Raw genomic sequence first — 18578 nt, 5'->3', positions numbered from 1 at the left:
TTTTACATTTAAGTAGCTTGGATCATAGTTTCCATTTAATTAAAGCAGATTTTCCTCTTAAAGGGAAAAAAATCGCATTAATTTTTTTTTTATTTCAAAAGAAAGAGTTTTTATTCTTTCTCCTTCCTCAGTCTGTTTGTCCTTTCCTCTCTGAGTTTCTTTCTGAAGTGTTTTTAAAAAATACTGAGATGGGCTTCTTTTCCAGAAATTCTGATTCTATTGGTCTGTGTATGAGAACATACATATTAGTATTTTTTTAAAACTATAAACAAGGTAAAAACCAATATTGCATTTAGTCCTAACATGTGGCTCCTGCTGAGAGCTGTTAGGTGGACAATGTCTTCCAGCTCTGGGTTTCTAGCATGCCTACTGAATTGACAAGGAAGCTAAAGCCAGATAGGGTTCCTGACTCACCCAAAGTCACAGTCAGTTAGTCAGGCCGACACTAGATCCAGGGTCCCTCACTCAGAGTCCTTTCCCACTATTCATCAGGCCCCTGGGGTTGGATGAGCTCCATTGGAATTTGGGGAAGATGCCATTTCCCTCTCTTTAATACTCAGGTTGCAAGAAAACAAGGAAGGTGACCTAGGGAGAATGACAGCCTGGCTGAGAGCCTCCCCTATTCTCCATCACCACCTCCTTCTTCCCCTGGACATTTCTACCCAGACTAAAGTGACTCAAGTCTGTTCCTGCCCCACCCTCCCCTTTCCCTCACTCCCACATCCTTTTAGCACACGGACTGGGGAACAAAGTGCTTGGTGTCCAAACCCAGGGCTCAGAGGCTGGGAAATCATAGTTGATGACATTTGCCACATTTAGTGTTGACTGTGGGCAGGAGTGGAGACATCAGCAGTTGACTTGGGTGGAGGCTGGGTCACGGTTCTTGGGCTGGTATACAGTGGGTTCAGGACCTTAGTGCTAGTAGGAAGAACTGTGGGAATCTGATGCATGTTTTGAGTAGGATTAACATTGGAGGCAGGGGTACCTAAGAGACCTGTGAAAAGGCACATTGGATGAATGGATGGATGGATAAGTGGGTGATTTAATGGATAAACTATTTGGAAGTGGGTGGTGGATGGATGAATGGGTAGGTGGATAAATAGATGGATGAGTGGAGGGATGGATAGGATGTAGGAAGAATAAGTAGATGAAAAGATGGATGAGTGGGTGAATGGGTAGGTGTTAGGGTAAATGGAGTTAAGGAAGGAAACGGACATGGCCAAGAAGCAGGATTTTCTTTTGCTATAACCTAGGAATAGTGTATGATCAGCCTAGGTTAGAGTCAGGAAGAAGGAAAGGAGGAAAGGAGGGAGGGAGGAAAGGCAGAAAGAAGGAAGAAAAAATAAATATTCAGGCTATTCACTTTATTGGAACTGCACTTGCCTGCTATTCTTCATCAATCCATATGCCCCCAACTTCTTCAAGAATAAATCCTCGATTATTTTACCTTATATTATTCATTCTACCTTGGATTCACCTATGCCTGTGTCATATTGCTTTATAAGTTATCTTTTATTAATGTATTCCATATGTACTTTGTTTTCCTTAGGCTTAGAATTCCCCTGGTGCTAGGAATTTAAACCTTCTCCCTCCTTTCTCTTTCATTAATCTTCCATCCACCATATTTCTCTAATGCCACCTACCACCTTGCATCATAACCCTTCCTCACATGCTGTTTTTCTGGCCCAACTGTGGGCTCCTCCAGCTCAGGATGGGATCTCAAGGCGTTTGAGTCCCCATCCAGGACCTAGCTTAGCCCTTTGCCCTCCAGGGAATGGGCATTGAGTCAAAGCTTGGGCGTTGAAGATTGAGAAGCTTATTGGGGTCCTCTAGGTGCCCATTTGACCAAGTGGCTGGGCACACTCAGCAGTAGGGAAAAAGCACCACTGTTTCTGACCATCACAGAAAAAGGCAGGAGAGCTTGGCAATTCTAATTTCAGGAGGAATCCCCAGGGGCCTTAGGATTAGTAGTGACCCCTAACTTCTCATTTTGAAGCTTAATGACTCTCAATGGATAAGGGCAGGTCCAGGGAGAGGACCCAGGTCCCCTGAGCCCCTGGCTACTACACCTCCCAGCTTCATACCCTAAGTGTCATGTCAGCCTCATTGTTTAGCTGTCTCCTGTGTCACATTTCTTCCCCGCAACTCCATTACTCAGTGATCTGTCTTGACTACAGCCCTTTGAGAGGATGCTGGGAGTTAGGGTCAAGGGTAGGGATGTCTGGAATGGACCATTAAGCCCTTTGTGCTTGAGCATGGGGAAGCTTTACACTTATTCCAAATAAATTGAGGAGTCCTATTAGTAGCAGCAAAAATGTTAAGGGCAATATGTATGATGTGGAAGGAAGAACCAAAAGCCAGCAGGTCTGTGTTCTGGGGCTGGCTCTGCCCTTCAGCAGCAGGTGACCTTAGGCCAGGGGCTTTTCTTCTCCATGCCCCCAGTTTTCAGTGATGAGAAGGTGGAAGGAGAAGATTTCTAGGATCCTCTCCAGCTTTAACACCTTGTGATTCAGGAATTCTGAGACCCACAAATAAGAAGGGACAGAACTCACCCTGAGATACCACCAGGCAGATGATTCTGACAATGGAGATCTCAGGGGATTTAGAGATTCCACACCCATAGAATCCCAAGGCCTCTACTCTGAGCTCAGTCATGGTGATGGTGAAGACGCCATAGAGGTGATCATCCTGGATGAAGAATCGAGACTCCCAGGTTGCTGTCCTGGGACTGTCCCCTACTATGGCACACATATTGGCTGATATTTTCCCGCACCAGCTTTCCACCTGTAAATGCTGGGAGGGCTGGTACTGCTGTTTTACAGAGGTTGCCTCGCCCTCCAGGCTGGAATGCAACTCTGTCCACTGTGCTCACAATGGCCTCTCTGCCCATATTCATACCCTTCCTAGTCCATCCTTGACAAGTGCCACTACATACTTAAAAATAAGCTGTGACACGCCTCTCTTAACTCTCCAATAACTTCCTCTTGTACTTAGAATCACCCAAACTTTATCTCATGGGCTTCAGGGCTGCTTGACTTCCCAGCCTCGTCAATCACTGTCCGCACTCAATATGGAGCTACTAAATAAGCCTTTTTTTCTTGGCTTTTTTTTTTTTTTTTTTTTTTTTTTTTTTTTTGAGACAGAGTCTCACTCTGCTGCCCAGGCTGGAGTGCAATGGCGCGATCTTGGCTCACTGCAACCTCCGCCTCCCAGGTCCAAGCGATTCTCCTGCCTCAGCCTCCTGAGTATCTGAGATTACAAGCATGCACCACCACACTCAGCTAATTTTTGTATTTTTAGTAGAGACAGGATTTCAACCATGTTGGCCAGGCTGGTCTCAAACTTTGGACCTCAGATGATCCACCCGTGTCAGCCTCCCAAAATGCTGGGAATAAAGGCGTGAGCCACTGCGCCTAGCCAAATAGGCCTTTCTTATACAAGCCAAGCTCCTTCTGACCTCAGGACCTTTGTACATGCAGCCCTTACCACAGAGTGCCCTTCAAAGCACCCAGATTTCAACAGGGCTGGAGAACACTCACCATTCAGGGGTCAGCTTGGTGTCATCTGCTCAGGGAAGTGTTTTCTGATCCTCAGTACTTCCACAGCTCCCGCATTACTGAGTTACTTTCCTGTTTACTGGTGTTTTTTTTTTTTTCTTACAAAAATTTGTTATTTGCAATTATTATAGAGCAAGATTGTGTCTGTTTTTGCTCACTACTGTATCCTTAGAGCCTAGAATAGTGCCTGCCACATAATAGGGGCTCAATGAATTATGTTGAAGCAATGAGTGAATAAAACACAGCACAGACAGTGCCAAGTTTGAACCTCATCTCAGCCACCTGCTAGCTCTAGGACCCCAGACAAGCTCAGAGTCACATTGGGTTTTCAGGTCTCATTATCTTCATCTGTAAAATGGTGACAATAGTGCCATGAATAGTGCCATAAGGGCACTTTGAAAACACTACACTGCAACATGACCATTGATGGATTATTATCCTTATTATCTCTGATGTTAGTAGAGTGTGGGGCAGGGAGGACTCCCTCCACCCGTCCCAGTGCCCCTGAAGCCTACTCACCTGGAGACACATCCAGCTGGATGCCCATCAAGGGGTACAGGGTCCCAGAGGTGTTGCGCATGCACCAGTATCGGCCTGAGTCCTGGAGCCTGAGGGCCACCATGGTGATGTTGACCACCTTGGCCTGGGCATCGTCCTGCAGCAAGTAGCGGGGCCCTTTCACCCAGACTCGGGCAAAGCCAAGGTCACACTTCTTCTTCCTGACTTTGCACCAAACCTTGCCATCCACGCGGCTTTTGTAGCCCTTATAGGAACACTGCACAGACAGAGTCTCCCTTTTGAGGAGCCTCACTTTTGTGTATATGCTGTCAGCAGAGGCGCCTGCAGAGACAAGACTTGTTGAATAAGGTCTGGCAAGAGGAGAGGAAGAAGGCATCATGAAGGTTGAAGATCATGGTGAAGGGTGAGGTGGATATTGTCCTGCTGTCATGAAAACCACAGACTGATGGGGAACCATAACCCCATCCTCAGGGAGTTTTTCCCAGCCTGAAGGGAGGTAAACGGGCCCTGAAAACAGCTAGCTCCCAGTATAATGGGGGACACACAGGCCCCCCTCTCAGGGAGCTTTCAGTCCGATGGAGGAGGCAGGTATATCCTTCAGGGAGCCCCAGGTCTAATGGAGGATACGCAGCACTTACACTCGGAGCTCCATCAGACACAGCCCCTCTCCTCATGGTATTTTCTGGTCTGATGGGAGAGTGACAAGCTCTGTCTTCAGGGATTCCCAGGGAATTCATTTTTGTTTTGTTTTGTTTTTGTTTTTGAGATGGAGTCTCACTCTGTCACCCAGGTTAGAGTGCAGTGGCGCGATCTCAGCTCACTGTAGCCTCCACCTCCTGGGTTCAAACGATTCTCCTGTCTCAGACTCCCAAGTAGCTGGGACTACAGGTGCCTGCCACCACACTCGGCTAATTTTTTGTATTTTTATTGGAGATGGGATTTCACCATGTTAGCCGGGATGGTCTTGATCTCCTGACCTCGTGATCCAACCTCCTCAGCCTCCCAAAGTGCTGGGATTACAGGTGTGAGCCACCATGCCCAGCCATGTTCACTCTTGTAAATAACCTCTTACAGATTTACTTGAAATCTTTTTGGTTTCCCATAAAGTTTGGGTTGTGGGAGGGGTTCCTGTACTCTCACACATGGGTGTTACTGCACATATACTCACACTTACACACAGTCTTGCTTTCTCTCTCTCTCACACACACACGCCTATGCACACAGTCTCATACATCCTCCAGCCGCCTCTCCTTTTCCCTATCCATGCCTCTCCTCTATCCCTCTCCTGCCTCTCCTTCTGTCATCTCTACTCATCACCAGCTCCCTCTAGACTCCTAGTCTCTTGTGCAGGCTTCCTAAAGCCACCACAGTGCTTTTGCTCACCCACCTCATCTCAAGAGCCACTTCCTCCCCCGCCTCCAGCCTCTGTCAGCACGCAGGAAAGCCCCATCAACTTCCCCCTGCTCAACCCTGTCTCGCCTGTACTGCTTCCAGCTCCAGTGGAAATGACCCAGCACTTTGCCCAAGACCACACCCTTTACTTACCCCAAGGCCTAGAATCAGAAGCATCGATTTCTGATGTCCAGTACCTGTGCCATCTACTCCTTCAGTGTGTGGGGATCCAGCTGAACCCCCGTGGTTATGTATGCTCCCCCTACTCACCAGTGCCATGTTTCTACTCCTTACATGGGACTGTCAAAAAGTAAACTGAGGCACAATAAAATTTTAAACAGATTATTTGAGCAAACAACAATTCATCAATCAGGCAGCTCCAAACAGAAGAGGTTGACGAGCTCCACTGGGGTAATGCAAGGGGAAGACTCCTACAGGACAAGTAAAGTGAAGAAAATATTTAACTGGTTACAGTTATACAGTTCCCTTATTTGGCCTATCCTGTTGGAAAGACCCTAGTTTTCTACATAAGCTTGTTGGCATCTTCTGACTGGTTGAGCTTAAGTTCTGTTCTTCCTTAATATACATATTTACAAGAAAAAGCTCAAGTTAAGTTTCACTGATGTTTGCAAATCAAGCAAAGTTGAGGTCACTTATGAGGCCTAACTGGTTTTGTCTGCTCAGGGACTCTTCAGGCCTGGTCTCCATTTTCATTCATTTTAACAGGACTCAGAGCAAAAAGTCCTTAAGCTCTCACGGCCACAATCTTAAACTGATGTTGGACCCCCAAGCTCCAAGCAAAGAAGTCTATCTTGACTGACCCTAAGCTTTAATAGTCTCTCAACTCATTCACTCACTCATTCATTCATTCATTTGTTCATTCCCACAACCTCATTGCTATGCGTGGGGCTAGGTAGGCACTGGGGGCACAGGAATGAGACACAGTTGTCATCTGAGACCTCTCAGCTCACAGGTGTGTTTTGTTTTCCTTCTTCACTCTTCCTTTTTCAATGTTTCCCACCCAGTCTCAGAACTTCCTGAGCTCCCTGAGTTCAGAGGCCACTTCCCCTCCCCAACACACGCAATATGTTCCTTCATCCCTTCCCCCATTAGAACAGTAAGTTGCTTTGGGGGCTTCATGCATTTGCAATCCATGCTTCTATGAAACTGATACAGTGTGCCCAGCACTGAGCCGGGGATCGTCGAAACTCTGACCCTCGGGATCACTGTGCTGATAAGGGTACAAGGAATCAAATACTCATTCACTGATTGAGGAAGTATGTACTGGATTCAACCTTTCTTAAGGGAAATTTGGAAGCGCTGGTCAAAGTCATTAAAAATATGTATACATTAGACTTTTATGTTCAAAATGACTTAACATAACAGTGTATTTTGTTTACATTTATTTTTCCCATTAAAAAATTAAGGTCTAATTTACATACAGTACTATTCACCTTTTTAATGAACAGTTCTAAAAATTCCAGGTATGCAATGCCATAATCAAGAGAGAAGGGTGCCATCATCCCAAAAGCTTTCTTGGATCAGTAACTTTATGTCTTTGACCAAATTTGAGAAGCTTAGACATTTCTTTGAATAATTTTTTAGTCCCACACTTTTTCTCCTTTGCTTCTGGGACTCTGATGATGCAAAAGTTAGCTCTTGTGGTAATGTACCACAGATAGCTGAGGTTTTATTCAATTATTTTCAGTCTGTTTTCTCTTTGTTCAGTCTGAGTAAATTTCTTGATCTGTCTTCTAGTTCACTAATTATATCCTCTCATTTCTACTACCCTATAGTGTCCATCTAGTGAGCTTTTAATTTTGGTTATTATAGTTTTTGGTTCCCAAATATCCTTTTGTTATTCTGCTACTGATTTCTAGTTTAATTCCAAGAAACTCTACTGAGTTTGTTCTTTTCTTGTTTGTTTTCTTTATGACTTACTTTGGACACAGATTAGTTTTAAAATTTTAATTTTGGAAAATCTCTCAGCCTTTTTTCTCTATGATTTCTGTGTCTCTTATATTGGCTGCTTATGCCCGTCCTTACTAGAATTGAATCCTTATAGAGTTATTTCTTTTAGTTATTTAATATTTTCTCATTTAACACTTAATTCTTTGATCTATTTAAAATTTATTTTAGATTATAGTATGAAAAGAGGGTAGCATTTAATTTTTTCCAAATAGTTAAATATATGCTGTTTTCATTGTTAAATAAACTCATTGATGTGAATGGCTATCTTTGTGATATAGTAAGTGTATCTATATATTTGGATGGTTTATGGCAAACTCATCAACTCTATTTACCTCTGGGGCTTCCTTAGGTAGTGAAATCTGTAGTAATTCATTGATCCTCAAAAAAAAAAAAAGGGGGTGGGAAGGGAATGAAAGATGAGAACACAAGAAAAATTACCAAATGCTATAAAAGATAACAAATTGAACAAATTTCTTATAGAGAAACAAATTGAATAATCTATTACAGAGAAAGCAGAACCAGTGGGAGAACAATGATTTAAAGACGCATAGTAGATATTCTCAGAGCATAGTAGATATTCTCGGGACAATATTAGAAGCATAAAACAGGAGCAAGCAATAATGAAGAAGAAAAAATTAGAAATATTGATTAAGAAAATGATCATTGTGGAAAGAAAACTCTGAATGCAATGACTAACAGAAGAATGAGTACATAAGTGAAAGAGTCAAGGAGAGCTCCCTAAAGGCAGTAGGAAGGAATAAAGTGATAGAAAGTGTAAGAGAAACATTAAGAGGTGTGGAGGATAGAAATAGAAATGTCAATATCTCCTCAAAGAAGTCCCTAAAGGAGAAAAAGGAGTAAATGGAGTGGAAGAACTACTTGAAAAAATAATACCAAGGATTTTTCCGAATTAAACAAATATGTAAGACATCAGATTGAATGTGTTCAGAGAATTCCAAATAGAATGGATAATCAAGCTTTTGGCTTCCCGCTCCCTCCCTCTTTCCTCGTTTTGTCGCCGGGCTTCCCAAACACCCCTTGACTCTTCTCCCCCTTTTCTACCCACCTGTGTGCCCGTGGGAGCCCGGGACCTCCTCGTGGGGGTCCGCCACTGCAGCACCGCGGGCTGTTGGGGCAGCCAGGGGCCACTGCTGGCCTCTATGGTCATACCACCCTCAACGCGCCCGAGGCATGACCCAGGCAGGGTCGGCCTGGTTAGTACATGGATGGGATTCCGCCTGGGAATACCAGGTGATGTAGGCTTTTGGCTCCCTGCTCCTTCCCTCTTTCTGCCTTTTGTCACCGGGCTTCCCAACCACTCCCTAAATCTTATCCCACTTTTTCCATCCCCCAAAAAAAAGAAAAAGAAAAAGAAAAAAAAAACCCGGATAATTACCCCACATTAAACACATTATAATAAAAATTTCAAAAAGAAAATTATAAAATGTTCCAGAGATAAAATTGGTCAGTAAAGATGAATAACTATCAGATTATTATCAGACATTTCCATAGCAACACTATGAAGATAAGAAAACAATAAAAAATGTTCAAAATTTTAAAGAAAGATACATTTTTTTTAGATGTTAGCTTATGACAGAATTTACCACCTGCTTGAAAATTGTGGTTAAGGGAATTATGACAATTTTGAGGCCAAGGATGTTAAGATTTTTTCTTTTACTTCTAGATCTTCTTCAGCTTTCAGTCTGCTGATTACAGCCTTTCTTAGTTTCAATTTTATCATTTATTTTTAAGTCATTTCTCTCTCATTTAGGATATCCGAGGTGGGAGGGGAGGAAGTTTAGGGGATACACCTGCTTTCTTGCTCAGTTGCCCCTGACACATTTCAGTTCAGAGGCTGAATTTAATTAAGCACAAGAGGAAATTCATAGGACTCTCGGGCAGACCACAGGCAACAAACAGGGAAAATGTGAGGAATCCTGGAGACCTGCCCGGGCGGGGCTGAGAAAACCGAAGAGTGCTGGAGAGGAGACCAGGCGCTGCTGAAGATGCTGAGCTGGGCATTGACCCGGATGCAGAAACCCCCGCCCCAGGTCTTCCCAATGGCAGAAGGCAGGTCAGCGGAAGTAGATCTAAAAGGGTTCCGGGCAGGGGTGAGGGATCACCACCCGGGAGATACGGAGCTGAAAGTTCTCCCCAACAGGCTTAGTGCTGGCCTTTCCTCACGGGGAGGTGGGGCCTGATGCTTAGGGCAGCTCCCAATAGCTGGGCAGGGGAAGAACTGGGATTCATCCTGGATCCACGCTGTGGCTCATGCACCTAAGGGTCCTGGGACAAGACTGTGCTGGGACAATCAGAAACCTCCGTCACGGCTGTCCTGAGACGGGGCAAGAGGGGGAAAGTCATGAATGGAAGTGATGTTTTTCTGATCCTTTGTCTCACCCTGTCCCTGTTACCTGTTACTCCTTTTCCCGCCCCTCCCCCCACTTCTCCCAGTCCCCTGCTACCTTCCCTTTCCCTTCCTGTCTCCTAAACCTTCTACCCAGGCACTCTCAGCTTTGTCCTCCTGGTCTTTTTTCCTCTTAGGACAGAGACACAGGCAGAGCCCTGGGATGGGACTCCCAGAAAGCCTCTGTCTCTTTCTAAGGTCTGCGTCTGCAGGAAGGCAGAGATTGCAAGGAAACACATATTTAAATTGTTCCCAGCTGTCATTTTTCCTGGCTCTGTGATCTGGCTGCTTCTTCCTAGCCATCTTTCTAGGAACAGAATCTGGCCCCAGCTCCATTGCCCCCCAGACCAAATCCAGGCCCCTCTCACCTGTGGCACCTGCAGGTCAGGAACACAAACAGGACTCACAGCATCAGGCCCTTGGCCATGAGGAGTCCACACAGCACAGAGACCAGCAAACTGGGGCCACCTGAGCCAAGGCAGGCGGGGGCACTTGATTTCCTACAGGGAGGAAGGAGAAAGGAGGATGGACTTGGGCCAGAATGTCACCACCTCCTGTGGTGTCCCTAAGCCAGGCAGGCCCTTTGTGGTTGAAGCTGTTTGTAGAAGGGCTCACCCTGAACTGACTATGACACAGGGGTGTGGGGCAGGAGCCACAGAGGTCTCTGGGACTGAGAGGGGATCCGGTCAGAAGGAACCTCAAAGTCTTGAATGGAGGAAAAAGCTGGCCAGGGGAAGAACAAGGGATTGGAGTTCAGGGAAGGGGAGGGATAGAGCCAGGGGAGCAGGAATTCTCCCTAACCAGGTCAGGTAGGACCGGACCATCAGGAGCCTCTTTGGAATCAGAGCCAAGTGCATCTTCAAGACAAGCCAAGATATCACACCTGAGGGAATGAGGCCTAGAGACCGCACAGGACCTGACCAGACCCTTAGGAGCAGTGACAACACAGACCTAGACCTCCTGTCTGTTGGTCCCAGGGGTCCTCCCTGGGAGTGTGTAGCCCCCACTCCTGGCCTGCCTAGCTCTGATTCTAGGAATACCCTGTCCCAGCAAATCTGCTTTTCTCTTGTAGCCTCAGTAACTTTCTGCTTCAGTGTTACTTAATATATAGTAAAGTCAGTGAGCTCTTTTTATTTTCACTTTTTCATGGTTGACTTAGCTACTCATGTATATTCTTTTTTTCTGCATAATTTTAGAGTAAATTTTTCAAGTTCTTTACAAAAGTAAACAAGTTGTGTTTGGGATTACATTTGAAGACTCTTTAATTTGGGAGAAATTGACATCTTTACAATGTTACTGCCTCTTCCAAAGTCATGGATTATTTCTATTTATTCAGATCACGTGTCATCTTTTAGCATTTTATACTTTTCTCCAAATAGGTCGTGGTTAAATTAATTCTTTCTAGAAACTTTATAGACTGTGACTGTAATGAAAACTATCTTATTTTTCTAAATGATTATTCCTCATAGCAATCTATTTGTAATGTATGTCAGTTGATTTTGTCTCTGGCAGCCTTGCTAAACTCTCTTGTGACATCTAATAGTTTGTTGTTTCTCATTCTTTTTCTAGGTAGATGATCCCATCATCTGCAAGTCATGACAGTTTTTCCTCTTCTTGTCTAATCTTCTTTCTTGTAACCTGTTTTGCTTTCCTTCAAGCATTGATCAGAACCTCTAATATTTTAGAAGACATTTATGGTAGCTGTGAAAATCCTTAATTTGAGTTTATACCTCCAATAAGTAATCTTTATTGTAATCATTGGTGTACAATCTTTACCAAGTTTTCTGTTTTTATTTCTATTTTATTAAGAGCCTTTTCATATAACACAAACGTGCAGAATATTCCCAAATGCTTTTTGTGCAGCAGTTGACTTTTTTTCCTGTAGTTTATGAATTTGGTTGACTTATGTTAATAGATTTTGTAAAGTTGAACAATCCTTTTTGTTCTGTGATAAAACTCTCCTTGGTTATAATCAGTCTTCTTTTCAATGCACTCTTGAATTCAGTTAGCTAATGGTAATTTGGGGATTGACCTCATGTGCATCAGATAAATGAACCTGTAATGTAATTTTTTTGTATCCCCTTTAATTAGTTCTGAGATTTTGATGACACTAACCTCTTCAAATGACCTGGGCCGTTTTTGCTTCTTTTCTATTTTCTGCAACATCTAGTATGAAATATAAATCAAACGTTTCTTTAAAAATTGGGTTTCCTGAAAACCATGTGAGTCTTGAATTTTCTGTAAGGATGGGTCTCATCAACCATTTCAGGTTTCCTATTTATTCATCTATTGAAATCTGTTTCTTCTTGTGTTAACCTTGGCAGTTTATATTGTTAGGAAATTGTGTGCTTCTAGGATTTAAAACAACAAGATTTTATTCAGGATTTATTTATTTTAAAATCTCTGTAGAATGAGTGTGTGGTTATTTTCTTCTTTTTCTTTGATTTGTTGTTTATTCATTATCTTCTTTTGTCTTGGCAAGAACATGTCTATCTTAGTAAACTTTTAAAGAACGAATTATGAATTTCTGTGATCTCCTTTCTCAATCGTTTAATTACATGATTCTTTGGGCTTGCTCTGAAGCTCATGTTCCATCTTCTTGAGATGCTTCCTTAGCTCATTAATTTGAAAGCTTTCATGTTTTCCAACAAATGTATTCAAAGGTACTGATTACTCCCTAATATTGTATGCCTCATACTTTTTGATATATAGTGGTCATATTATAAGTTATTGCATACTTAAACATTCATATATGAATGTATTAGTAAATAGTTTGAAAAGTGCTATTTTATCTTTACTTCTCTTATGCATTCCTAATGTCATTGCGTTAGGTTTGGAGAATATATTCTGTGTCATACTGATTCTTTAGAATTTCTTCACGCTTCTTATATGTCCTCATACAAGGTGTCCTTTTGTAAATACATTCCATGTATTTGAAAGAATGTATACTATCTGTTTTTATTATGTAGAGGGTTATAAACATATATATGTGCACCTATACACTATATTTATGAATACTGTATTTTATAAAACATACATAATATATGGAATCTGGCTGCACAGCAGGAGGGTAGTGGCTGGTGAGCAAGGGAAGCCTCATAGTATTTACAGCCTCCCCATCGCACTCATCACTGCCTGAGCTCCGCCTCCTGTTAGATTAGTGGTGGCTTTACATTCTTGTAGTAGCATGAACCCTATTATGAACATGTGAGGGTTCTAGGTTGCACGTCCCTTAGGAAAATCAAATGCCTGATCATCTGCCACTGTTTTCCATCACCCCCAAATAGGACTGTCTAGTAGCAAGAAAACAAGCTCAGAGCTCCCACAGACTCTACATTATGGTGCGTTGTATAATTATTTCATTATATAGTAAAATGTAATAATAATATAAATAAAGTGCACAATAAATGTTATGCACTTGAGTCATCCTGAAACCACCGCCCACCTCCAAGTCCATGGAAAAATTGTCTTCTGCGAAGCCAATCTCTGGTGCCATAAAGGTTAGGGACTGCTGGTCTAGAATGTTATTTTTCAATGACCATGAATGTATTTTCTCTTGTTCTTCATTTTGCTCTTAGCTGCCATTTCTGTGAATTAAAAAAGATAAAAATAAACTTTCCCAAGATACTGGGGACACTTACTCCCTCACTTCTAGCAGCGTCTCCATTGTTTATTTTTCATCCTAGCTGAATCCTTCCTCCAGGACTGTTTTCAATGGGGATCTCTGCATGTGGCAAACCTTCTGAGACCTTGAGAATCCAGAGGTTTTATGATTTCACATTGGAGTGACAATTTGGCTGAATACAAAACACTGGATACAAAGTTTTTCTTTAGTGCTTTAGAAATATTACTCAATGGACTTCTTTAGTGTTCCTCTTAAGAAGTCTAATTCGTATTCTTTTGTAGGTGATCTGAAAACGTTCAGACATTTCCCTCTGCTTTTTAAATTCTTCCCTTTTACATAACGGATGTAGAGGTATTTTTGTGTGTTTGTTGGCTGTTTTCCCCTATTTGGCAATGTATGAATCTTTTCAATTTGAGATCTTTTCTTCTATAATTTTGAAAAACTTTCCTGGATTCCTTCTTCAAATATTTCTTTCTTTCATCCTTTATCTCCCACAGGGGTTCTTGATACCCATACATTAGTACATCTACTCTTTTCCTTCATGTCTCTTAACTTCTCTTTGATTTTTAAATCTTCAGTTCTTTCCAGGAACTTCTGTGAGGATTCCTCAACTTCTTACAGCTCACTGGCCAGCCATGACCATCCTTCATCACATATATTGTGGTCTATAATATTTTTCACAACTATGATTAGTATTTGGCTCTTTTTTTCCAGTGGATTGTCCTCATGATCCACATAGTTCATGTTTCCCCTCACCCCTTTAGCCAGACTGATCACAGGTACTTAAGTTCCGGGGGAATGGGCAGTTCCCATAGTTCTGCTTCACAGGTTTCTATTGTTGGGTGTGTTGCCATTCTTTTAAGGTAGTGCTTCTACTAAGAAACCTAGGTATTTTGGCTTGTGAATTCAGATTCCACTGGGCATATTAGATACGGATCTGGTAATGGGGAAGAATGGAAGACTAAATCCTCTAGCCGTTGAGGGTTAAAAATGAGAGGAAAAAGTCCTAAAGCAACAGTCCCCAACATTTTTGGCACCTGGGAACTGTTTTGTGGAAGACAAATTTTCTACGGACGTGAGAGTTGAGATGGTTTCAGGATGATTAAAGCACATTATATTTATTGTGCACTTTATTTCTATTATTATTATGTTGTAATATATAATGATATAATTATACAACTCAACGTAATGTAGAATCTGTGGGAGCCCTGAACTTGATTTCCTACAACTGGATGGTCCCATCTGGGAGTGATGGGAGATAGTGACAGATCATTAGCCATTCAATTATCATAAGGAGCATGCAACCTAGAACCCTCGCATGCACAGTTCACAACAGGGTTCATGCTGCTGTGAGAATCTAATGCTGCCACTGATTTGACAGGAGGCAGAGCTCAGGCGGTAATGCAAGCTATGGAAAGAGGCTGTAATTCAGATGAACTTCAGTGGTTCGCCAGTCACTCCCTAATATATGGCCCAATTTCTAACAGGCTTGGGGACCACTGCCCTAGAGCACAAGACCCCAGGGACCCCCATTAGCTGCCATGCTTGTTCTCTGGTTAGGGCTTCACCTTCAAACTCCCTGAGAGATAGTCTGTTTGTAATCCACCCACACTGGAGTTTGCAGGAGGAGAAGGCTAGGGAGCAAATGCTCTGGCAGTTGGTTGTCTGTTTTCATCAAGCGCTCATGGCTTTGCCCCATGGTCCCCTAGAGCACCTGTGACCTAGTCTATTGCAGCCTATTCCTACAGTGAAGGGGAGGCCGTGATGGCCTCAAAACCCATGACTACAAGGATAGAAGCAGAATTTAAGAGCATTCCTCTCATCTTTCTCTGGCTGACATCTCCAGCCACCATCTGCCCCAGGCTGCAGTCACTCTATTCACACTCACCCTTCAACACACCAACATGGCCTCCAGTTTCCACATTTTCTGGTTCCATTTTGTCTCATTGCAGAAATCCATGTTGAACTGTCTTTTCCATGGTTCCTCCACAATTAACAACCTGCATCCTCTTCCCCTTTCCTCTCTACCAAACTTGGAGTCATGGCCTGGGGGCTCCACCGCTGTAACCTATGCCCCAACCCACCCAACCCACCAGAGAAGGATCCTTGCATGCCTGGACCTGATTTGAAGCTTCAGGAGCTAATCAGGTCCTCCCTTCCCAAGACCGCCCTCCCATTGTTAAAATATCTGACCTACCTGGTCTGAGAGCCATTGATGGAGGGATGGCTAGAGGTCCCCTCTGGAGAAGTGATCAGAACTAACGAGGACACAAAGAAGACAGTGGCTGCCCAGGGGACCAGAATAAAGGATGGGATTGGGTCCCAAAAGTGTGAGAGGAAAGGGAGAGGGACCAGAGGTAGCTCATAAGGGTCCCTCAGGCTAAGGGTAACTGAGGCCTGAAATCTCCATACCCAGCTAAAGTTAAGTCTGGCACTGTCCTCTCCATGCTGGCGGGAGGCCAGTGGCAGGAGGGCTGGGACACACGTGTGCAAGGTGTCCCATATGGACTTCCCTCTAGGGCCCCCCCCCCCAACATCGTGAGAACATAGCGATCTTCAGATCACATCAGATAGTGCATGTTTCTTTCCCTGGGAGTCAGTGGGCCCTGAAGGTAGCTTCCCACTGGCCCAGGCCCCAAGAGATCAGTCCTCAGAGGTGGTCCTCCCTGGTTTCCCCTTCCCTGAATCTGAGGCTCCCAAGCTGCCTGGTGACCCTTCTAATCTCCCGCCACTGAGGCCTCCAACCTACCTGTACTTGTTGCGATCCGGGGGAAGGTCCACATAGGAGACGTTGTTGGGGCTAAAGAAAAAAGCAGACAATGACTCTCCAGGGGCCCAGAAGAGAGTGGGGTCTACCCCATACATGAGAGGAGGTAGGGGCCCAGAGCTAGACCCTCAGGATGTCTTAGGCCAGGAGTGTTCTGTGCCTCAGATCTGCATAACAGAACTGTGTGTGTGTGTGTGTGTTAGTGTGTGTGTGTGTGTGTGAAAAGAAGAGTTGTGGGTGTGCCTGTGTAACACAAAGAGAGACACAGAATGACAGAGAGACTGTGTCTCTGTCCAGGGATCTCTGGGGGTATCTTCCCAACAGTTGAGGCCAGGATGTGCTGGGTGAAGGAGAGGTGAGAGTCCATGTCTAGGGACAGGATCTTTGCTCCCCTCAGGTCAGAGCAGAAGACCTGGCAGGATGGGGGATGATAGAGGCATGGGAGGGGGTGCATGACATTTCCTTCAGGTCCCTGGGGGGTGGCACAGAGGTATTTCCTCAAGAAAAGTGCTCACCTGGAGACACCACCAGATTGATATCTCTAAGAACAGTGATGACTTTTTTGGAAGTGTTGTAAATTCCACACCAGTAGAATCCCGAGTCGTTCTGTGTCAGCTGAATCGTGGTGATGTTGAAGAAGCCAGCGTCGGGCTCATCCCAGATTGTGTAACGAGACTTCTGAACTGCTGTCCGGGGCTTGGAGCTGGTGCAAGTATGGTACACTGATCTGGAGATGTCTGCTGACACCAGGTCTTGGACTGATAGGGTCCTGTCTTGGGTGAGTACTGGCATTGCAGGAGGAGGGTCTGTCCTGTGTGTTTGTGAAGTTCTTCAGACACGGCGCCGTTTACCCAGGAACCTGCAGAAAGATACCGAGGTCAGAGCTCTGAAGGGACCCAACCTCCCCCATCACAGGCTCAGGAAGGGGAGAGGGAACTACTTCTGATGCCCACACATGGAAGAGGGCCCCTAAATTCTGTCCTGTGGTCACAGAGCCACGCTGCTTCCCTGCCCCACTCATTCTTCATCCCACTCCTTATACCCCCTGCCCTCTTTCCTTCCATGTCACCTGAGGCCAGGAGCAGCAGCAGCACAGGTGGAAGCAGCGGGTGTGGACCCTCCCAGGCCATTCCAGCCCAAATCTGTTTCTGACAGTGGAGGAGAGGATAAAAAAGGGAGTCCTCTCAGGAGAGGGAGTCAGATGCTCTGCCTGATTCTGCCCCAGGTTCTCAGTGTCTCTCATCTGGGAAAATTGAGGAAGGTCAATGCCTTGACTGAAATGGTCGGCCTGGGAGGGTGGGCTCTGCAGACCAGGGGAGGAGGGGCAGCCAGGCCTGGACAGCAGCCATCTGCTACAGGGTCTGTCTCTGGGCCTGGTCACCTCAGCCCTCCTGTATTGCTCTGCTGCCTTTTACTGAACTTCTCCCTGCATCTGCTGCTTTATGCCTTCCAGCCCATCATACTGCTCCTCTGTTGCTAGGGGCAGCTCTCAGGATGGCCAAGAATAAAGCTGGTGAATAAAGCTGGGTCATCCCTCCTTCCTTCTCTCTATGCGCTTCCTATAGGTGGTCAGGGCACTTGGAGGCATAACCAGACACCTGAGTCCTTCTGGTCTCAGCCATGGTGAATTGATGATGAGTTTTGATCATGGGACATTTTGTAGAGGGCAAATTTTAATCCCAGGAATTATAAGATGTACCCTGGAAATGGTGGGGCCAGGAGAGCAGGGAGGAAAGAGAGTGCTGGTCAGGGATATTTGGAGGGGAAGGCAGGCAGGAGTGGATCAGTTATGGGAGCTTGGGATCATCTCAATCAGTGCTTGTTGGATGAATACATGAGTGGATGAAAGAACAACATGTGTGTAAAATGTACGGTAGAAGAAAATGGCCAAAGTGAGAACTATCTAGCAACAAAATCAAGTGGTACTGGATTACCACCCAATGTGTATATTAAAACTCTAGGAGTCCATGCTGATGTAAGTAAATGACTGAATAAAGAACTGTGGGAGAATAGACAAATATCCCATGTATAAGGATCCTGCTGTGTTCAGAATGTTAGTGTTCCTCCACCTCGTATATTCAAACTTAATTTCCATGTGATAGCGTTAAGAGGTGGGATCTTGTGGGAAAATCTGGTCATGAGGGTGTCACCCTCAAGAATGAGATTAATGCCCTTATACCAGAGATTGCAGGAAGCAGATTTGCCCTGTCTGCCATGTGAGGACAGTGTTCACACCTTCAGTCAACTGAGGTTCCTGCAAGAAAGCACCACCTTGGAAGCAGAGAGCAGCCCTCAGCAGATAACAAATCCACTGACACCTTCATCTTTGACTTCTCAGAC

The 18578-nt window shown here is 44.4% G+C and overlaps 1 protein-coding gene across 1 annotated transcript in view; it reads right to left on the bottom strand.

The window, feature by feature from the left end:
• Positions 1 to 9036: 9036 nt before the first annotated feature.
• Positions 9037 to 18578, bottom strand: part of TREML4 (triggering receptor expressed on myeloid cells like 4) — a 111726-nt gene continuing 102184 nt past the window's right edge. Inside the window, 6 exon segments of the mRNA XM_030929582.1 lie at positions 9037 to 9774; positions 10215 to 10346; positions 15669 to 15729; positions 16221 to 16271; positions 16754 to 16948; positions 16951 to 17097. Coding sequence (XP_030785442.1) covers positions 10250 to 10346; positions 15669 to 15729; positions 16221 to 16271; positions 16754 to 16948; positions 16951 to 17097 — 551 coding nt within the window. The 3' untranslated portion in view covers positions 9037 to 9774; positions 10215 to 10249.

This window comes from Rhinopithecus roxellana, chromosome 4, assembly GCF_007565055.1.
Source record: "Rhinopithecus roxellana isolate Shanxi Qingling chromosome 4, ASM756505v1, whole genome shotgun sequence".
Taxonomy (NCBI): domain Eukaryota; kingdom Metazoa; phylum Chordata; class Mammalia; order Primates; family Cercopithecidae; genus Rhinopithecus; species Rhinopithecus roxellana.
The sequence above is the reverse complement of the archived record's forward strand: the minus strand, read 5'-3'. Positions and strand labels throughout refer to the sequence as shown.